This window comes from Neoarius graeffei, chromosome 20 (genome assembly GCF_027579695.1).
Source record: "Neoarius graeffei isolate fNeoGra1 chromosome 20, fNeoGra1.pri, whole genome shotgun sequence".
Lineage (NCBI taxonomy): Eukaryota > Metazoa > Chordata > Actinopteri > Siluriformes > Ariidae > Neoarius > Neoarius graeffei.
The window spans coordinates 61,227,491-61,250,852 of NC_083588.1; the positions used below are offsets into that span (position 1 = coordinate 61,227,491).

The 23,362-nt window shown below is 41.9% G+C and overlaps 1 protein-coding gene across 1 annotated transcript; it reads right to left on the reverse strand.

Annotated features, from left to right (window-relative positions):
- Positions 1–1,255: 1,255 nt before the first annotated feature.
- On the reverse strand, positions 1,256–21,461 carry LOC132869334 (apoptosis regulator BAX-like). The gene is made up of 6 exons (XM_060902677.1): positions 21,267–21,461; positions 21,147–21,177; positions 19,116–19,286; positions 16,019–16,154; positions 15,831–15,935; positions 1,256–3,145 (listed from the first exon to the last, which is right to left on the reverse strand). The coding sequence occupies exons 1-6, from the start codon at positions 21,286–21,288 to the stop codon at positions 2,993–2,995; spliced, it is 618 nt and encodes a 205-aa protein (XP_060758660.1). The 5' UTR covers positions 21,289–21,461; the 3' UTR covers positions 1,256–2,992.
- Positions 21,462–23,362: the final 1,901 nt, after the last annotated feature.

Genomic DNA, 23,362 nt, shown 5'->3' on the forward strand with positions numbered 1-23,362 from the left:
TGGATGAGGATAAATCAAAACTGAGCCGGCCAAATTGTCTAGAATTTGTGTAGAATGCTAAACCACATCCAATCCCGTGGGTTTTTTCTCGGGGTCCGGGTACCTTAATACAATAATACAATTAATATAATACAATTAATATAATACAAATTTTCCCCCCATGGTGGCTGCACGAAGGAATCAAAGATTCAAAGCGCGCTCTTCTCATGACAGCTCTTTCACTTCACGAGGCTCACCGTCCCGTAAACAAATTACGAGGTTTACCAGTCTTCCCGTGGCTCTACCAGCCCCGTCACGTCCCGTAAACAAGAGTCTAAAGAGTCTACGAGGTTCCCCAAAACGTCCCGTGCCTCTACACGAGGTTTACCAACCTGAATTATAAACAACTGGGTCTCTTTTTCTTTTTTGAAATTACTACCAACCAGGCGGAAGTCTAACCAATCAAATTATACATTAAATATTAAATTTAAAATAATTTACTCACCTGCTTGGCAGTATCCCACTTCTGACACCAAATTGTTGGGTTTCACCCAGAAAGAGACCCCGATTCCTTCATGAGCCCCCTCAGATCTGAGGACGAGAATGATCAGGTCGAGAGAAACAGACAAGGGAACACCAGAGAGTTCACATGCCAGTTTATTCGCACAGTCACTTCGTCAAAATGAAAACATTTTTGAAAACGTCTTATAGTGTCTCTGTGTTTGTTTTGTCTTCGTGTGTGTGTGTGTGTGTGTGTGTGTGTGTGTGTGATGGGTGTGCGTCTATGTGGAAGTGTGTAATGATCTTGAATCAATCATAATATAATAACATATTTTTGCTGACAGTAAGGTACAGATAGATATCAGAGTCTTGGCTTATGATCAATATTATGGTTATAGCATGGAATGTCTAAACACAGATAATGTCTCGTCTACGGAGAAGGTCAAAGACACTAGTTTGCACAGAAAGGATCTTAATAATTAACATAATTTCTTAACACATAAATGTGTGCTAAGTCAGTAAATTACATCTTGATTTCATCAACATAAGTAAAATAACAAATAACAATATGTCTTTAATAATGCTAAAACAAAGAATGTTATAAGAAAATAAACAAAAATAAGAACAACTTAAACATAAGAACAATGAGAATATGTCTGAAAGAGAGAGAACAATTAAACAACTAACAGGATTAAACTCATAACTAAATTAGGTTAATGCTTTTAAACTAAAAACCCTTAGAATCATAAGATCTTAATTATAATTATAATGTCATTATGAAACTAATCTAGAACTATAAAACTAACATTAATCACGGAATGCATTCATTAATTACGGGATCCAAATCACTACCATAGTATATTTCAATATATTTCAGTATATTTCATAGCTTTTATGAAGCGATGACCTAAGTTTCAACTGAAACATGAACTTTAATTCTACCATTTCAGAGTGTGTGTGAGTCGATTTAGCACTAAAAGAGACCTTGGTGGGTCCTTCAGACACTTCTCTGTTCAAAATACACTCTCATATCAAAGAATAAACAAAATGTTCCCAAACAATGTCCAGCCGAGACATAAGGTCAACTAATATAATTTTGACACAGAATAATTAGCTGAATTCTTAACTAAACTTACATATGTCTACATATATCTTGATTTAACCTACATATAATAAAATTTAACCTAACAACAGGATAAAGCGGCTAGAGATAATGAGATGAGATGAGATTCTAACTTGGCTGTCAGGGATTTCCCTGGAAAAAAATATCAGAGCGGTGTGACTCATGTGGAGCCCAGTCCATAAGGGCTGGCCCAGCCCAAAGGGCCCCGAAGGCTATTAGAGGGGTCTGGGGTCATGCTCCCCTGGAAAATTTTGAAAGTGGAGACTTCAAATAGTGCATTCTGGTGGCATCTAGGGCTGATTTAGGCACAATTCATAAATAAAGGCTTCTTGTTCTTCTTTTTCTTCAACATTATTAAATGTGCTGTTTATTACCTTGTCAAATATGCAAGGAGGAGAAATTAAAGATGTATAGGGCAAAATTGAATTTGAAATGAAAACACTTCATAACACGCCTCTCCATTTTCCAATTCCAGGATGCCAGGAAGGGCGGAATGGTGGTGTCGCCTCACAGCAAGGTTCGAGCCCAGTGGCCGGCGAGAGCCTTTCTGTATGGAGTTTGCATGTTGTCCCCGTGTCTGTGTGGGTTTCTTCCGGGTGCTCCAGTTTCCCCTACAGTCCAAAGACATGCAGGTTAGGTTAATTGGTAGCTCTAAATTAGCCGTAGGTGTGAATGTGAGTGTGAATGGTTGTTTGCCTCTATGTGTCAGCCCTGTGATGATCTGGTGACTTGTCCAGGGTGTATCCCGCTTCTTGCACATAGTCAGCTGGGATAGGCTCCAGCTTGCCTGCGACCCTGCACAGGATAAGCGGCTACAGATAATGGATGGATTATTGTAGAATGCATTGAGTACAGCAGCTTCATATTTGGAGAAAAAAATGACCAAAAAAACCAAAGTCTAATTGCAAATTAGACTTTAAGAAAATAAATGGCCCCAAGTGTAGCCCCGCCTACTGAACTGGTCTGGAATTGCCACCATCACTATCACTATCAATAACACACCCAGTTCAACTCAGAAAGGGCTGGTAATGAGGTGACCACTTTAATTAGGTGGGAAGCAGGTAAACACTAAAATGTGCATGACCTGGAATACTCCAGGAGTAGGACTGGGAACCTGTCTGTTCCGGAAAAGTCTGTCAAACTTTTCAGTGTAGTTTCATTGCAATTTGTCTTTCAGGCAGCAGAGGGTGCCAAAAATTACCCACCTGCTCCCTGAATGTGCACACCATGTGCTTTGTTGTAGATGACAAACATTTTAAACTAAAGAATAAAACTTTGAACAGAATTAATATTTACATATCGAGTACTAAACTGTAGAAAGTTCTGGAAGTGTCACATTTTTATAAACACATTCGTCACAGTGTATCTTGTTCTCTTTCTCCATCTCCCTCAGCAGTTTCTGCTGAGTTTCCAGAAGATGGCGCTACCCAGCAGAAGCCCACAGACGAAGGCCACAACGTGTTCAGCAGACATGATGGTGCAGAAGGAGGAAACAGAGACGTGCTCGATGGAGAACTGGGTCAGCGCTGAGATGCTGTTAATCTGTATAGGCAAGAATGCAGAGAGGAGCATTAAGATTAAAATTGTGCATCATAAATTCATTCAGTCTTGATTTCTTATTGCCTCAGGACAGAGGTGGAAAAACTGGACTGACAAAGTAAAAGTCCTGCTTAGGTTTTCCTTCTGCCTGTGCTCTCAACACAGGTGATTTCACCAATTAGCTCATCAACCTGGCTTAGGGGATGTGGTAATCAGGATCAGCTGGTTCATTGAATTGGCTGGAGCAAAAATGTGGCAGGGTTTTTACTTTCTGCACCCGGGTTTTTCCACCTCTGCCTCAGGAAGACTTTCGTCATGACTGCTCCCTGTTCCAACACCCAGGCTGTTGAATAAACTTCCCCTGACTGTCGTAACCGCTGGGTGTTTCTCAACGGCAGGGACAATTCTTTGAAAAGCTGCGTTTCGTGGACACCACTTTGAAGTGACGCATCTTGATAGCTTGCTGACTTTAGCGCCTGGGACACAAGCCACAAAAATCTGTTTCGACATTTCTGAGAATGTCTTGCAAATAGAATGCGCTTTTCTTTCTTCATAGTCCCAGATGTATCCAAACCTCTGTCCTACAGAGGGCGGTAACGCACTAAGTCACCAATAAACTCAACAGAAGAAGGCGACACAGCCCTGCACGCTCGCTAGACTGTTCTACATTGTGTGTTCTCTGAATGCTAGAAAGGAGTCATGCCTAGCCTCTGAAAGGTCCTACCAAGGAAACATCCCTGACATTGAGAAACACCCACTGACTGTCTTAAGCGAAGATCATAAAACGCTTAAACACTAAACTGTGGGTGGTAAAAGAGAGCAACTGGACTTGCTTGAAGATTCTTGAGGATGTTTCACCTCTCATCCGAAAGGCTTCTTCAGTTCTGTCTGACTGGTAGGGAGCATCAGGTATTTATCTTCTCCGTGCTTCACGGAATGCTGCGCTGAGGGTTTTTTTTAATGCCTACACATTCTGGTCCTGATAGGAGCAAAATGTGTGGGTGTTTTTCCTCTCATTTCTCATCTCTCATTTCTCAGCCTCTCCCTTCCTGACAAGCCTCTCTCCTGCTTTGCTTCTGCGGACTCGTCTTGTCTGAGAGACCCTTCCTGCACTGTTCTCCGAATCGAAATTATGGATTTGATCAACTGGTCACTTCATGCAATTGACACAATCTTCTCGACGAGAAGTCTGGGTTCGGGGGAACCTGCCTGTCCTGCCGGAACAGTTGCAGCCGGATACACCATGGATGCCTGGGAGAAGTGGCGTGTGGTGTGCTTGGTGATTCTTTCCGTGGAGGACATTGAGGATATTTACCTATTCGGAACCATGATCACAGGATTTTTGCTGATTGGACTTGGCATTGCCCTGGTGTATCAAGGAAATCAGTTAACAGTGGCAGCTGTTCAAAGTCCCACAAAGCTGCCCGACATGATTGAGGCGGTGGGCAGAGCTGTTGGCACTCAGACTGTGGCTGTTCAGAACTTGAGTCGCAACATTGATAACATCATGGAGAAGTTGATGGCTTTGCAAAGAGAAATGGATCATTTTGGTGGCCAGAATGGACAAGCGGGTTAAGCGAAAAAGGACATGTCTACCCATCTTAAGTCTAAACAAATTCCAATCTTATCTTGGCTCTCCCAGCCAGCACTGCCTTCAAGGCCGTCGCTGTAGAAACGCGATTCTCCCCCTGGAGTTCACTGCAGTGAGACTCTGTGTGTGTGTGTGTGTGTTTTTTTACCTATACTTTCTTTCTGGGGCGGCACAGTGGTGTAGTGGTTAGCGCTGTCGCCTCACAGCAAGAAGGTCCGGGTTCGAGCCCCGTGGCCGGCGAGGGCCTTTCTGTGCGGAGTTTGCATGTTCTCCCCGTGTCCGCGTGGGTTTCCTCCGGGTGCTCCGGTTTCCCCCACAGTCCAAAGACATGCAGGTTAGGTTAACTGGTGACTCTAAATTGACCGTAGGTGTGAATGTGAGTGTGAATGGTTGTCTGTGTCTATGTGTCAGCCCTGTGATGACCTGGCAACTTGTCCAGGGTGTACCCCGCCTTTCGCCCGTAGTCAGCTGGAATAGGCTCCAGCTTGCCTGCGACCCTGTAGAAGGATAAAGCGGCTAGAGATAATGAGATGAGAATGAGACTTTCTTTCTCTCTGTACTATGAAAGCTAAGTCGAACCGGAGTCAAATTCCTCGTGTGTGTAACATACCTGGCAATAAAGTGCTTCTGATTCTGATTATCCTCTCATGGATGAAAAGCTCATCTAAGGTGTCATTGAGTCATCCTGTTGGTGTGGCTCACTGGGGGCTGGTTGTGAACGGCCTCGAGAGTCGTTAGGGTGATCAATGGAATGCTGATTCTCTCTGTCCTCCTGTGCGTCACTAAAAACAGCTGGGTTTTGGTGTGCATTCAATTGTCTGGGAAGCGTGCCAAGGACTGCATTGTAGGTGGCTGATAAATGATGTCTTAGACCCCCACCTCTGTTCAGTGATGGCCGTTCCAGGTTGACAAAAATGGCTTCTTTAACTCCTCGCTCATACCAATGATCCTCTCTGGCTAAAATGCATATTTTGCAATCCTGAACTGAGTGTCCTTTGTTGTTAAGATGAAGGTAGACAGCAGAGTCCTGGCCTGAGGAACTGGCTCTCCTGTGTTGAGCCATGCGCCTGTGAAGCGGTTGTTTTGTCTTCCCAATATACAAGTCCGTGCATTCCTCACTGCACTGAATGGCATACACTATGTTGTCCTGTTTGAGTCTGGCTATTCTGTCCTTAGGGTGGACCAGTTTCTGCTTCAGAGTGTTACTGGGTCTTAAATGTACCGGAATGTTGTGTTTGTAGAAGATCCCTACCAGTCAGACAGAACTGAAGAAGCCTTTCGGATGAGAGGTGAAACATCTTCAAGAACCTTCAAGCAAGTCCAGTTGCTCTCTTTTACCACCCACAGTTTACCATGACCTGGATGACTAAGCGTGTCTGTGAAGATTCTCAAACACTAAATCGCCAGTTATTTAAAAAAAAAACTCTACCACTATTTTTTCAACTGTTTTTGTGATACTGACTTTTGTAAAAAAAAAAAAAACAACAACACACAACAGGGTTTTAACAATATGGCATTCTTACATCATACACTATTTGAAGAGTTTGGTTCCAAAATGCAATAAGTGCCATTTAAAAAAATTAAAAAATTTAAAAATCAAGTTTCTGCCAAAAGATATTTGGCATTTACTGGATGCTCTTATCTAGAGCGATGTACAACATACCCAGAGCAGCCTGGGGAGCAATTAGGGGTTAGATGCCTTGCTCAAGGGCACTTCAGCTATTCCTGCTGGACCAGGGAGTCAAACCAGCAACCTTTTGATCCCAAAGCTGCTTCACTAACCATGGCTTCCCCCTTTGATTGCTATTCAAAGTTCCAAAATCAATTTTATGCAAAATGTGATATCCACCATGTTTCTCTGCATTGTATGTCCCCTTTCTTTCCAAAACCCAACAAATGCCACTGCTGATTTACTGAAGAACACAATTTCTCCGTTCGACCAATCACAGCGCACCACTCAAACATGAACAGTAATGGCAGCTCTCATTGACTGTCAATATCACAGAGAACCCCTGCCTTTTAGTGAGACTTTGAACAAAATAAATAAACGAGACCATCAATGACGGCGTAGCTCACTCCGGCCCCTGTCTAGTGCAGAAGGAACGATCTAAAGTGGGCCACCTTATGGGCGCAATAACTGTTGCAAGCTATATACACTATATACAAGCTAGATATAGAAGTGATATCCACCCTAGGAATACCAACCTATTTCTGAGAAAGAATCCAAAACGGCGAGGAATTGACCGAGAAGAAGTGATTTTTGTTTGTTGAACTGCTCGTTAAGGCTTAATTAGTCCATAACTTCATTAATAATTGTAATTAAGGAAATCTGGGTAGACATTATATGCACCCTAGGTACCCCTACCTTCATGCCAGAAAGAATCAAAATTGGTGAAGTATTGAGGGAGAAGAAGGGATTTGTGTGGAAACTGCTTGTTAGGGATTGATTAATTACTCTGTATCTTCATTATTAATTGCAATTATGCAAATTTGAGTAGAAGCTATCTATATGCACCCCAGGCAGACCTACCTTCCTGCCAAAAAGAATAAAAATCAGGGAAGAATTGAGAGAGAAGAAGCTATTTTCGTGAAATGTGGACAACGCCAGATGGACGACATACAACACATGATGACAAACTCCATCCATCCATCCATCCATTATCTGCAGCCGCTTATCCTGTCCTACAGGGTCGCAGGCAAGCTGGAGCCTATTCCAGCTGACTATAGGCGAGAGATGGGGTACACCCTGGACAAGTTGCCAGGTCATCACAGGGCTGGCACGATCACAAACTCATGAGCTAAAAATAATAATAATAATAATCTCATCTCATTATCTCTAGCCATTTTATCCTGTTCTACAGGGTCGCAGGCGAGCTGGAGCCTATCCCAGCTGACTACGGGCGAAAGGCGGGGTACACCCTGGACAAGTCGCCAGGTCATCACAGGGCTGACACATAGACACAGACAACCATTCACATTCACACCTACGGTCAATTTAGAGCACTGGTGCCATGGTGGCGGCCCGCGGGCCGGATCCGGCCCGAATGAACATCTAATCCAGCCCCCTTGCTGATGGCCCTCTAATCGTTCGGCCAGCAGAGAGCCATCAATGTCTGCCGCACCCCATCGAACAATTATTACAGAACAATTACCTGTCTTTCACTGCCGATCGCATTGACGTCAGAGGCGGAGATTTGCCTGATGGCCCTGCCATTTGCATCGGTCCAATTCGCGCCACAGACTGTTTAAAAGCAGCGGCCAAACAGTGAAAGTCAGATCACAACATCGGACGGGGACTCCATACTTCTCCAGCGCAAGATTAATTATTGAATCCATCTCTGCTTTCTCGCTTGCTCTCTCTCTCGTTTCTCTGTTCTCAACAGAGGTGGAAAGAGTACTAAAATATTATACTCAAGTACAAGTACTGTTACTCTGATGAAATTTTACTTAAGTACAAGTAAAGTTACCAGACAAAAAATCTACTCAAGTAAAAGTAAAAAGTAGATCATTTAAAATGTACTTTGAGTAAAAGTAAAACGTTACTTTTAACAATGGGTGTTTTCTGCCTCCATTATGTTGTGCAAAAATGAAAAAGAAGAGGAAACAAGGATATATGTACATCTCAACCCAGATGTTTTATTTAAAGGAAGTGTATCAAATTGAATGCTTAGGATAATGCTGCATTAAAACTGAGACAAACAAAAAAGGTCAATACACACAGTCATGTCGTTTACATCGCCCTGACCACACACAAAGCATTTTACACGAAATATGAAAGTGAAATGTTGCGCCGAAATCTCGTAGCTTGCGATCCCTCTATCTGTGCCCGTGATTATGATGCCAATGACAATACTTACCTCAACACGCTTGCGCAGATTAGACGTCGAATTTTTGTATGCCGCAATGGTTGTCTTCTTGGGCACACATAATCTGCATTGCATAATGAAACTGTCACCCCTTTTCTCTACGAAGCTGAAGTGATCACGTATGTAGGGCCAGGGGTGCACTTCATTACTGGAAGAAATTGCGTTTTCTGCAGGGTCGTCCACCACAGGTTCCTCGGTCTCCTCCATGTCCGCAGGGGCGCTTTATCAACACCCGTGGCCCAGGAGCTAGGCCCCTCATAGGCTACCTGTCAACCCTACCCTTACCGTTGGCCAGGAAAACACTCTTATTTTATTTGCAATACGTGTCAAGCATTTACAGTGTAAGTGCGTAATTAGCCTAGAAGCCTACGATAGGTTACGTTTGGCTCAGCGTAGCTGCGCAAGGCCCACGCTCACATCGCTCAACACATCCGACCACAGAGGGAGAGAAGAACGCGCGCATTATCATTACAGAGCCGGTTCTGATTATTACCACAGACAGGACAGTGATACTGCATAACTTTCACGCAGGGGCATGGCCAGAGATAACCACACAAGCCTGCGTGCGCTATAATGTAGACCTATGTGTTGTAAACATAAAACACACACACCTACAGACAAGTCCTTTTAAAAAATAAAATACATAAAAATAGCTCGGCGGCATGAAAACAAACATTCACTGCAAGTCAAGGTACTTGGCTCGGCGGCCACATGAAACGTAAACACCATGGACAGCGGCCAAACTCATAACTCTACAGACCGAAATACACGAAACCAAGTCCTACTAGGGTCTATTTTACCGATCTATGTTCAAGCATCATGCAAGTCTTCCTTCTCCTTGAATGAGACCGTGCATTCAACTGCCTTTTTGACATGACTGCATCAAAATACCACTTGCAACAATATTTCACGCTAGGGCTGTGCCGATCAACGATGCCATCGTCCATCGACGATGGTGGTCATCCATCACGATGGAGAGCCACCATCGTGATACCACGCCCCCTCCTGTCATAATCATGCATATACGGTATCATCTGGGCCTATTTAACCTAAAAAGTTAGTTTTTTGTTAGTTTAGTTAGTTAGTTTTGTTTAATATATAAATATATAACATATTATAAATAGATAATTATATAAATCATTATAAAGTAATATCCTATTACCGCTTGTTCACGTAGGCTATGGTGCAGGGACGTGCTAGTGAACATAACATGTGGTTACACAAATACAGTATGCTACTAATAATACATTTTGACTTCATTTTTTAGCCTACACTATACTTTTAATGTAAAATTTGTCATGTTGTTCAAACAAATAGCCACTATTAACAGTCGGGAAATATTTCACCTTATCAAACGACAGTGAAGCGCAGACTTCGGCAGAAGTCAAATAACTTTAATCTGGTAAACAAGCCTACTTTCAGACTCAAAATGGTCCACTCTAAGCCATAATGTCAAACCAAATGGAAGAATGAAGGTGATTCTGACAAATGTAAAGACAGTAAAAAATAAAAACAATATTAATTCATGATTTTAAAAGCTGGTGCAATAATTCAAACACTAATAAATTGGAAAAATTAGCGTGTTCAAGTGCGCACTAAAGGCCGAAACGCATCTTCAATTGATATGGTGTAAATAAACAATGAGTAATAGCTTAAGTGTAGTTTCTTCTCATAGTTTGAATACTAGTCTTTCATTGTTAGAGCAGATTAATATCTTGCCGTGATCAGTGAGTGCTCGGGGAGGTTCGTTTCCACCTGTGCTTTGCGCAGCTCATTTCTCCGAAGCCAGCTGTGCGCAAACGCAGTGTTGACTGCTCGGCAAACTCCAAACGCTCGGTCTGTACTGGCCCTCTGTTGCGCAAGCGAGTTGGTTATGGCCAGGTTCAAATTGTGCCCAAAACAACTTAACCACGGCCGTTTCAATTGCCTGATGGCTGTGACAATATTCGCCCCGTTGTTATACAGGCGATCTTTTTCTCCTCTATTTTCCATTCGGCAAGTGTCTCGCGCAATGCGTCTTCTAAATTGTCCGCTGAATGCGTCTCTGGCATGAAACTCGTCTGCAGGCATTTGGACTGCATTGCCCACTCTCGGTCCACATAATGTACGGTAGCTGACATATAGGGCATCATGTTGCAGCTGGACCACATATCCGTTATCAAGGCCAAATATTCCACATCACCTAGCGCTTTTTTTCTTAACGTGCCAAAGCCTCGGATGAGTATCTAATACTTTTATTAATAATAATAATAATAATAATATATTTAATAATGTGGTATTAAAATCCCCCCCCCCCACGATATGATCGTCCATCACGATGTTTGCACTGTAAACATCGTTGATGCCAATTAAGGGGACATCGCACAGCCCTATTTCACGCACTCCATCAAGAAAAAAGTTAAACATGATGAACACGGGCATACTGTTTTGAGCATACGATTTTTTAAAAAGAAACTAGCTACATCAAAGTCCTTCAATAAACCCATCCTTTAGCGCAAATGAGCTTAACCTAGTTCAAAGCATGACGCTAGCAGTAGCTGCATAAGGCAAAATCATGTGGGCCTTTCGTCAACAACAAGCCACAGCGGGCAAACATTAATAATCAAGCGTCCTTACCTTAAAACGCTGTCTTGACCACAGAACTTCTCAAGTATTTCACTTAAATCCACACGGGTTAACAACACACCCAACACAGCTAGCGAGAAATGTGGATCTGCGCTAGCTTTGTATTGCTATTCCCCTCAGTATGCTTACTCTGTCTGCTGCCCGAACTGTGAACATTATAGGCTACAGTCTTTTCATCAATTTCTTCAGTAGATGCCGTTTTAGACATTTTATTATCCCCATCGAAATATGCTATTATACTAACAGGATTATAACTCAAATCACACGACACGTTTTCAAATCACAACTGATTTATTTTACTGTTGGACAGATCATAGCATATCTAGCCTAGCTGCACAGAGCCTAGCTGCTGGTAGGCTGATAACTGATAAGTAGCTGATATTCTGAACAGATTGGTGATCCTTACCTTAAAAAAGTCTGTGACTTTAGGCAGCGATTCTATCATTACCTGCATCTCTCTTTTTTTTTCCTTTTATGTGCCCCGCTAACATGTGAACGCTTCATCTTTCAAAGCCTCTAAATTTGTGTCTCTGTAGTCTGCAGTCTTTGGCGCGCTTTCGTGCGTGACGTTACATTTTGTTCCATTTTATTCTGGTCCAGTTGTGGGTGTTCGTTTCGTGAACCACATGCACCATGTCTCTTACAGCAGGCTACTGTGCGCTCATTTATTTCTAACCTTATTTCTATCCGTACATTAATGTAGGCCCACGATTCCGACAGTTTATTATTTTATTAATATTACAAGGCCCCTGATTGGCTGTGGCCCAGGGGCGTGAGCCCCCCCCCCCCCCCCTAAAGCGCCGGTGCATCGTCTGTGTGAGACTCGCGCGCGCGACAACTGTCCTTCCCGTAATTCATTTCCAGAACGCATTTCCCCTTCTCCGTTTTAGCCTTTTTTTTATTTTTAATTTTTTTTTTTTTTTACTCAGTAACGGTTGTGATGTAAAATGTACCGAAGTACACTACTTAAAAGAAAACATACTTAAGTAAAAGTAAAAGTACACTCTTTAAAAATTACTTGAAAAAGTATAAGTACACAAAAAAGCTACTCAAGTACAGTAACGCGAGTAATGTAATTCGTTTCTTTCCACCTCTGGTTCTCAACTCTATCTCCTCGTTGCCTTCTCTTCGTCTCTGTCGCAGCGCGTGCACTGACCAAGGGACGAGCCGCTCGCTCACTATCAGTCAGTCAGGATGTTATCAAAAAAGCGGAAGATTGACGCTGAATGCCGTATCTTTCAGGAGAGATGGAAAGAAAAGTATTTCTTTTGGGTAGTGGCGGGCAAACCAGTATGTTTAATTTGTTCGCAACAAGTGGCTGTGCCAAAGGAGTACAACATCAGACGACATTACGAGACCCACCAGGAGAAGTACAACGATGCAAATGGAACTGATAGACTTGCAATGCTGCACGCGGTTGAAGGACATGTACAAATCTGTTGGTATTGAATCATTCTACCAATCGTTGCCACCTGAGTACCCGACTATCACTGCATTTGCAGGTAAAATACTCTGTATGTTTGGGACAACATATTTATGTGAGCAGGCATTTTCAGTTATGAATATTAATAAATCGAAAATGCGCAATCGTATGACACATGGACATCTCAATGATGTCATGAAAATAGCCACGGCCCAGAGCCTGTCCCCCAATGTGGACAAGCTGGTGAAAAATAAAAGGCTTCTGGCTTCGACATGTAAAATGTAGCTGGCTTGTCTGCCCATGTAACATAGTGCTGTGAAGTAATGATTGGGAGGGTATGTTTGTGGGAGTGGGAGTTTGTGGGAGTTGTTTAAGTTAATGTACCATCTGTTATTTATGTCTTTTTATTATTAATTTCTAGTGAATATTTAGTCACTTGGCCTGTTGGTGGAGTACTTAACCTTGGCACATCTTTTGACTTCTTTAGGGCTACTTAGGGCCATCTTTTTTAATTGACCTAATTAGGCCTGTGTATTGACATGGTTTTATGTGCAAGTTGTCAATAAATCTGATCAAAGTAATTTACAGTTTAGTTGTGTTTTTATGTGTCCTTGTCCATTTTGTTGTTTTTTTATTATTTAAAAAAACAAACATTTATAAATAATATTTATATTCATAAATGATATCAAATAGTATGTCTATTTGTTTAGTGTTTGGTCTTGTCACGCCGGTAATGCGGCCCCCTGAGGTCCCACTTGAAAACAATCTGGCCCCCTGACCAATTTCACCCTGGCACCCCTGATTTAGAGCCACCAGTTAACCTAACCTGCATGTCTTTGGACTGTGGGGGAAACCGGAGCACCCGGAGGAAACCCACGCGGACAACATGCAAACTCCACACAGAAAGGCCCTCGCCGGCCACGGGGCTCGAACCCAGAACCTTCTTGCTGTGAGGCAACAGCGCTAACCACTACACCACCGTGCCGCCATAATAATAATAATAATAATAATAATATATATATATTTTAAATAAAATTTAAAAACTCAAAATCTACAGTGACATTTTTAATGTTATTACAAACTCAGTGTTCTATTAAAGTTTCAAACAGAAAATACTGGTTTTCATGCTGCCAATTTTTTTTTTGGTAAAGAAAATACATTTTTTCTCAAAGTTACTTCGTCGATGATAACGTTTTGGAAGCAAACTCTTCACTTGTTCTAGTGTTAATATCGGATTGTTAACAGAGACCTCAATGCACGTCTGGATAAGAGCTTGACGTAAACATCTCGACTCTTGATCGTTGTTCACGTTGATTGCTCATGTGTGATTTCAGTGAGTCTCGTATCTCTGTGCATTTCCAGTCGCCCTCCTTCTCATTTTCTTGTTTCCTGGTTTAAGATCCAGCCCGTTGTTTAGATAACAGATTTACCTTTGTTCATTTTACAAACTTGCACCCATCTGGCATCTCAGTGAATTTAGTCTCCAAGTGAAATCATAGTCCATTTTGCATTTACACTGACCGGCCACTTTAATAGGAACTTGTTGATTCTCAGATTCCTGTCCTTGGCTGCAGGAGTGGAACCCAATGTGTTCTTCTGTTCTGCTGTTGCATGCTGAGATGCTTTTCTGCTCACCACGGTTGTAAAGAGTGATTATATGAGTTACTATATCCTTCCTGGCAAAAAAAGGATATAGTACCTTATATATAGTACCTCGAACCACCTCTAATCTGTCCATTTTCCTCTGATCTCTCTTATCGACAAGGTGTTTGTTTACTTCCCACCCACAGAACTGTCGCTCACTCACTCACTTGATGTTTTTTTTGTTTTTCACACCATTCTGTGTAGAGACTGTTGTGCATGAAAACCCCAGGAGATCAGCAGTTTCTGAAATACTCAAACCAAAAATACTCATCTGGCTCAAACCAACACTCATGCCACAGTGAAAGAAAGTCACACTTTGAGATCACAGTTTTTCCCCGTTCTGATGTTTAAACATTGTGAACATTAACCGAAGCTCTTGATTTGTATCTACGTGATTTGATCCATCGTGCTGCTGTCGAGCGATCGGCTGATTAGAGAACTGCATCAAACCACAGCAGGTGGATGTATGTATGGGTGTTCCTAATAAAGTGGCCGGTGAGTGTATATTGACAGAACAAGTACTGTATAATATCTAATCTAGGCTAATGCACAGTACACAAGTGAGGCGCACTCAGTCCCCAGTATTACACCACACTGCAAAGCATGACTGTTTATCAAGTGAAAATATCTGAAATATTTAAGTTATTCCACAAAATCGAGTCGTACACGAGCTGATGGCCGACGAGGCGCGTAGCACCAAGTTGTCTATAAGCCATGTACGACGAGATTGAGTGGAAAAACTGTTTTATTCTATCCACATTCACTGGATTTTAGGAAACAGAGCATTTTTATTTGTATTTTTTGCAAATTCGATAAATTAAAACTTTATACAAAACGCCCGACAAAATCGTTTCTGCTTAGAATGTAAACAAACTGGCGAAATGACAGGAGTAATTTGTGAAAAATGCTATAAAAATAATAATAATAATTCTTGGAAATTAAAAAAAAAAAAAAGATACGTTCTTACCATCAAATACTTTCATTCCATATTTTGTCGCACTTTTTTTTTTATTTTTTGGGGTTTTGTTTTCGAGTAGAGTTTTTATTTTGTCTTCGTTTGGATCAGCAACACGCTTCGCCATTTTGTTTTTCTCTACTCATGGTATATGAGCTGATATCCTAGTAGTAGTAGTAGTAGTAGTAGTAGTCGTAGTAGTAGAATAGCCAATCAGAGTGCGCGATTGCTCATATCCAGTGAATGTGGAAAGAATACGATCAAATATATCTGTCCTATTATAAGGTTGTAATAAGCCTAACATATGATTCTTAAACCTATTTCTTGAAATTTTTTTCCTAATTTCACACTTGAAGTAGTTTTGTTCGAGTCACTGGGAAATAAATATTGCTCATTTTAGACATTTATTTCTCAAAAGAAGAAAATTATCTGTAAATTTAAAGAATGAAATGGTTAAAATAATCTAAAAACAGGCTGAATAATCTTATATTCGATTCATATTCATGGTTTTCCATCTGACCGACTGGTGAAAGGTGCATAAACATGTTCCTCGTGTGCGAGTGCATATCTGCTTCTCTTCTTACCCATCCGCCCATGTTGAGAATCCATACCAAGAGCTTCATCCTGAAGAAATCCAAACATGAATCCAGGATTTCGGAAAATACTCCAGGCAAGTTAGCCAGAACCATCTGCTTAAGAAGGAATGAAGAAATGTGAGTCATATATACACACACACATACAAAGAACTACAGCACAACAGTATCTAAAGGACCTTAACAGCCAGCTTTCCGACTGTGCAGAACAGCACAATGATTCTTCCCCAGCTGATCTGACCATCGTTGAAGACGCCCTCCACAAGCTTGGGAAAAATCGTCTTATCACCCAGACGTGCTAAACCATCGATCTGGCTGAGGAGTGAACAGAGAAAGAGAAAATAATGGGCGTAAACACTTATGTTCTCAACCTGTGTGTGTTATATGTAAGGAATAAATCACTTGGGGACGTGCAGTTGGAGGAAAATAATCAACAACTAGTTGGTGTGATGATAGGTTACTTTCCTATAACAGAACATCCTGAACATCTTACACCACGGCGATTTTGCCATCATTAACCATCAATTAGAGACTTAGTTATACATGTATATGATTACCTCTGACAGGTTTGTTGGAGGAGGTTATGTTTTCACCTCCATTTATTTGTCTGTTCCCAACATAACTCAAAAACTAGTGAACAGATTTGGATGAAATTTGGAGGAAAGGTGAGCCATGGGCCAAGGAACAACTGATTAGACTTTGATGCAAATCCAAATATGTGGCTTGGCGGAGGTACACACTCTACTGAGTGCCCTTCTGGTATTTCATGCAGGTTAGGTTAACTGGTGGCTCTAAATTGACCGTAGGTGTGAATGGTTGTTTGTCTCTATGTGTCAGCCCTGCGATGACCTGGTGACTTGTCCAAGGTGTACCCCGCCTCTCGCCCATAGTCAGCTGGGATAGGCTCCAGCTTGCCCACGACCCTGCACAGGATAAGCGGTTATGGATAATGGCTGGATGGACAGATGGATGGATGATTTTTGATAGCTTTTGCGACTGTATGATGTACGCATGATGAATATCTACCACTACAGGGAACCTGATCGTAAGTACAAGGCAATGTACAGTACTGTGCAAAAGTCTTAGGCAGCCTATTGTTTTTTTTTCCATACAAACTTTGTTACAGATTTCTATTTTATGACTTCTATATTACTGAGTCAAAACGTTACAAAAACATTTTAGAGTTCCAGACGTTCAGTTTTTTTCCAGCGCAAAATTAAATGTTACAGAAAAAAAAAGTTTATATCTGAACAGCATATTCCATCCGTAAGAGAGCACTTTTCAGGTTAAAAAAGAAAACATAATGAAGGCTGCTGGGTTTTGGTGCAAAATGAAGAAGCGAGTGTGACAGTCAAAGTGTCCAGAAGAACTGTGGCTGGTTCTGTAAGATGCTCAGTAAAACCTACAGCTCATTTCCACATAAAACTGCACTCACTGGACCTGAGACAACTATTTTCTCTTTTTTAAAGCAAAGGGTCGTCTCACACCAAATACTGACTTTGTTATATTCATTTACTATGGCTTACTGCTTCCTGTTTATAGTATTTTTTTTTATTTTGAAACATTTCATTTAATTATTGTGAAGCCATTTTTCATCTACAGCATTTACTTACATGTGTCTAAGACTTTTGGACAGTACTGTATCTCAAACACTTGATCCCCGGACAACGAAATTTGTATCTTTATTTCTATAAGACAGATGGGTTTTTATCCAGCGCTTATTTTAATTATTATTTTTTTAAATAACGTGGGATTATTTACTAACACATTTTACACTCATTTGGCAGTGCCGAAATATATATTAGGGACGGATCCAGATCGATGCAACCGATGCACGTGCATTGGTCAGAAATATATGTGCACCACTTGGCATCGGTCATGGGGCGTTTGTTTACTTTACCGCTAACCAGCTACATGGGCTATAGCCACGCTCAACCAAGAGACCAATGGTTCAGGATCCGACCACCTGTGGTAAGCGGTGATGCTTACCTGATCTAATTACCTGTATTCTCATGATGCTTTGTATAGCGTGACCTGAGACAAAGAATCTAGGTCAAACCAATAAAATGCTCCAGAAAGAGGTCGAAATTCACCAAGAATAATGTGCCAAGCTGCGCTCGTACTGGGCCAAGCCTGGGCTATTTTGAAAGGTCCCAGGGAGAAGGAGGTGCCTGTAAAGTTTGGCGAGATTAGAGCATTCGGTGGCCAAGTTACAAATTTTTGAATCTCAGTGTACTCATGCGTGCAGCTGGAGCCAGGGCTCATATTAAAGTTTTCAGCGAGCCGCACTCGCATGGGGCTTCAGAGGCGAATAGCGAGCTGAGTCACGATCATAGTTGGCCGTGGCTGCCCTCTTTGGAAAGGGCTCGGCATGCTCTATGCCCCTGTGAAAATCCATCGCGATCTGGTAAAATTAGTGAAAATATTTATGCAAATGTGCATCTGTCAGATCCTTGGGTTGGATCTGTCCCCATATATATAAATCTAAGTTACATTTAATACCGTCCAACAGCCGTGAATGTCTTAGTTAATAAGACATATAATAAAAGTAGCTTGTTACCAAAATATCCACCATCCTAAAGACTTTCCTGTGTTTCTTACCTCTGACTGATATAAAGCGCTGACACTGGAGACTCCTTCCAAAAATGCAAAATAAATGTATTCTCAGAACTTAACCAAATGTAATATTAGTCTTAGATTATGCCAAGGATCCACCATTTTATTTATTTACTGTGTATATATATATATATATATATATATATATATATATATATATATATATATATACACACACACACACAGAGTAATGAGCTGTTGCTATAAAAACAATAGCATATTAGAACGAGTGCATTAATCTTAACGTTTGATTTGCAGATTTAACTGTAGCTATAAACAGATTAAAAAGTATAATGTCATTCTTGAATCAATAACAAATGTTAGAACTGGCAAATTGCTGTGGAATAAGAGGAATAAACACTTCAGAGCATGTTTTATTGGACTTTGGAGTGGTAACCATAACTCTGCTTCATGTCACGATGTATCACACCATTACATCAGTGATTATCCTAAAGTGTTTTATTCCTTATTTCAAATACATCAAAAGTAAATAAAATGTCAATTCCTCTACCTACATGCATAAGTTTAATAAATCAGATTGAATCATAAAGTGAATTATTATTATTATTATTATTATTATTATTATTATTATTATTGAACTGACTCATATTTTTAAGTGCAGTGGGGAAAAAAGACACTCACTGTCTAAGTGAAACTTACTCATTAAAGGTTTGTTCCTGATTTAAAAGGTCATCGATCATTTTCACCAACTGAGCCAGCTGATCCACCAGCTTCTGGCTCTGCACATCGGGTAAAGGTTGAACCTTTGGGAGGCATGGAAGAGAGAGGGTTCCTCCTTGAATAATGTCCGCCGCCTGATCCTTAACCACCCTGAATGACACAAAGAGACTTGTATTGCATATCGATCCAAAGTCGTTAGGACACATAGTTTTGCTGTGATGACTGAGGACTACAATCACCATGATAACTTTAGGACTGCAGTTGTCATGAACAGTTTTACACTCAAGTTTTAATGAACAGTTGATAACTTCAAAAAAAAAAAAAAAGACAGTGCTGGGACTAAAATGAATTTCCTGGATACACAGTTGTACGGCGGCACGGTGGTGTAGTGGTTAGCGCTGTCGCCTCACAGCAAGAAGGTCCAGGTTCCAGCCCCGTGGCCGACGAGGGCCTTTCTGTGTGGAGTTTGCATGTTCTCCCCGTGTCCGCGTGGGTTTCCTCCGGGTGCTCCGGTTTCCCCCACAGTCCAAAGACATGCAGGTTAGGTTAACTGGTGACTCTAAATTGACCGTGAATGTGAGTGTGAATGGTTGTCTGTGTGTCAGCCCTGTGATGACCTGGCGACTTGTCCAGGGTGTACCCCGCCTTTCACCCGTAGTCAGCTGGGATAGGCTCCAGCTTGCCTGCGACCCTGTAGAACAGGATAAAGCGGCTAGAGATAATGAGATGAGACACAGTTGTACTACTTTATATAGGACACGGTTATAGAAGTGAGTTATTTATAAATCACCTGGTGGCACGGTGGTGTAGTGGTTAGCACTGTCACCTCACAGCAAGAAGGTTCTGGGTTTGAGCCCAGTGGCCTTTCTATGTGGAGTTTACATGTTGTCTGTGTGGGTTTCCTCCACAGCTCAAAGACATGTAGCTAGGTTAATATGGGGCTGAAGCGCCCTTGAGTAAAGGCACTGCTCTCCAAGTGCTGTAGTATGGCTGCTCACTGCTTTGTGTGTGTGTGTGTGTGTGTGTGTGTGTGTGTGTGTTCACTGCTTCAGATGGGTTAAATGCAAAGGAGGAATTTCACTGTGATACTGTGCTTAAATGTACGTTTGACAAATAAAGGTGGCTCCTTCTTCTTCTGAGGTAAAATACCTGGGTAGGAACCTTGTGCGAGTTGTACTGTGTTGCACGGGGGAGCTTAATAAAGGACGGAGTAAATCGACAAGAAGCGTTTGTCATACGTCCTGTGTCAAACACTGAGTTCTATATTACTCCAGTGCAAAAATAAGTAACAGAACACTAGAATTCCTGCTTCAAAATCATAATTCTCAAGTTTATTTTTGTAAATTTACTGTCAGTGCCTCCAACAATGAACTGATGGGTAAAACAGCACGGCGCGGAAAGTTCAGAGCACCTTTTCGAGCTTTGGCCAATCAGCGCACAGGAATGCAATCACGTGGTTTTCAAAAATGGCGACGCCGGCAGAGACCGAGAAGGACTGTGTCTTGTGACATGTCGTGACTGTGGTCTAATGACGCCATTTTATGTCTTTTTTGGCCCTAAAAAAGGCACACACAGTTACTTTGAGGCCCAATAGCGATCCCTAGGGGCTACATTAGTATAGATTGTACCCTGGGGGACAGAAATGGACTCCTACTGTACATCTATTTCTGACAACTTGTGTATTATGATTGTAGTGTCTCTGTATAAAACTATAAAACTACAGCATGACTGGATATTAAATTGGTGTTGGCTGGTTTATTGAGCTGATCTGAATGGAAGAGTCAGTGTCAAAATAATATCCGGTTATTTAGTTACTCGGAGCAAGAGTTAAAAGTTTTACATTCACTTTCGGTTTGTGAAATCGGTTTAAAGTATAAACACCGCGTTACCTTCTGTCATATAAACATACAGAATTATTCATTTAGAGCTCCTGGATTTAGACTGTCAGACTTCCATTACTGACCGAAAGAGGACCGTGAACATGAACTGGAACACTGGAAATAAACTCACATCATTAAGAGTGCTTCTCCAATTTGGCCATCTGTAGGTGGAGGAAATGAGAAAAGTTCATCCTTAGACCATTTAGACTTCGCCATGGATTTTAAAGGGAATAAAAATAATGAGACTTACCTGGTGTTTCTTCGTTAGACATAGTCAAAGTTATCTTGCTTCTTGACCTTTCTCTGATCAAGTGTAAAAATTGACCAAAAAAATGTTCACAAAGATTACTTCCCTGCTGACTGAGGAAAATCTGCTGTCTCTAATTCATACAGACGAAATGAAGCAGGTTTCTATACCGGAAATATGAGTTTATTCCTCGGCTTTGGGCTGAAAGGTTACACCCCGGGTACACCTGACGTCATTGGCATTCCTCACGGTCTGCCCAAGGCATAAGCGAATTAAGCGCCCGCTTAGGGCCCCACACACCACCAGGGGGCCCCCAAGAGCAGTTGGAATGCCCACCTGCGAAAATATTTTTAATTAAAAAAACGTAATATCAATGACATGATATAGCAGAAACAAAAGACACAAAAATAAGACACAAAATAACGTTTTTTGTATCATTTTCATCAGACCCGGCCCGTGGCATAGGCAATATAGGCAAATGCTAAGGGCGCCGCGTCCATCCAGGGGCGCAGAAACGGCGGAGAAAAATTATGACTTCCACTATTCTGAAAACGAGTCAGCATTATGTCTTAGCCTAATTTAATTGTACAGCAAAGCATGTAGTCAGGGTGCGATTTGTCAAAAAAAGCGGGGTGGGGTGGGGTGGGGTGGTGGTTGTTAATCATGAAACAATAAGCGCTCAACAGTGGTTCGCCCTGTCTATAGTGTGTCTTTGGGCGCACAAGTGCACATCCGCGGCTATTCTCTGTTTTGGCCATGTAATAGCCTAAGTGTTGTTGGCTAAAGAGTGTTTTTGCATAACGTAGATAACTGACATAGATCTGTTGCTTGTTTTGAATATGGCTGCACTTGCAGCAGTCTGTCGGTGTCGTTGAGCAGTCTGGGCTGAAGTAAAGGTCTTTTATGCACCGAACACGTTTCGCAGCGAGATATTCCAATGGTGCCTGTATTGATATGTGAAGGTATAGAGTTCACCACTAGTGGGCAGTATGACCCCTGGCCATGACCTGGCAATATAAGCAGTTGTACACGAGAGAGTCTGGCAGTTACCAGTAAACGTTCTGACTGATACCTCGGTGTGTGTCTCGTCATTACATGGTACCAGGATAAAGATATCGAACCGACGGCGACAATGAACTTTATTCGACAACCTGAAGAGTTGAAGTTGACGGGCAATGTCAACGAGAACTGGAAGGCGTTTAAACAAAGTTTTGAACTTTATTCGCTAGCTATCGGTCTTCGAAACGAGGAAAGGAAGATAGCACTACTGCTAACAGTGGCGGGGCGAGCTGCCTTGGATGTGTACAACACATTTGTCTTCACGGAAGAAGAAAGGGACAACTTCGATGTCGTGATGAAGAAATTCGAGGATTATTGCACACCGAGAAAGAATGAAACGTACGAGAGGTATGTGTTCAGGAACAGGCTTCAGAAAGAGTCAGAATCGATTGAACTGTATGTCACAGACCTACGTCTGAAAAGTCAGTCATGCAACTTCGGAACATTGTGTGATTCCATGATAAGGGACCAAATTGTAATCGGGGTCCAAGACAACAAGTTGCGGATGCAATTACTGAAAGAGACTAACTTAACGCTTGAGAAGGCAATACAAATTTGCCAAGCGTCTGAGAGTACAAAGGCACAGCTAAAGACTTTTAGCAGCAAAGACAGCGAGACTGCTGGGGTCGATGCAGTGCAACGCGCGAAGCCGAAAGCAACGTCGCATGCAAGGAAAAGGGATGCAAAACCCAGGCAAGAGAGCGGGAACTGCGAAAGGTGTGGAATGCAACACGCGCCAAAACAGTGTCCAGCCTTCGGGAAGGAATGTCGCAAGTGTGGTGGCAAGAACCACTTCGCAAAGAGCTGCTTCACCAAGAAGAGGGTGCAACTCGTGCAGCACAAGAGCGACAGTGAGGAGGAGCCGTTCTTCGTGGATGCAATCAAGGGTGAGAAGAGTGCTTCGAGCGATGAATGGATTGCGTGCTTGGATGTCAATGGCACGGACGTGTCACTGAAGCTCGACACAGGTGCGCAGGTAAACATCCTGCCAATGAAAGACTTTAAGAGACTGAAAAACAAACCGAAAGTAAGAGACAAAA

What these genes read in the sequence shown, in the direction of transcription:
- LOC132869334 (XM_060902677.1), bottom strand. Translation starts at nt 21,288, where the DNA reads ATGTCTAACGAAGAAACACCAG. An exon ending in GGAGAAGCACTCTTAATGAT is followed by an intron (nt 19,287 to 21,146) that starts GTGAGTTTATTT and finishes TGTGTCATTCAG; the next exon opens with GGTGGTTAAGGATCAGGCGG. An exon ending in TCGGAAAGCTGGCTGTTAAG is followed by an intron (nt 15,936 to 16,018) that starts GTCCTTTAGATA and finishes CTTCTTAAGCAG; the next exon opens with ATGGTTCTGGCTAACTTGCC.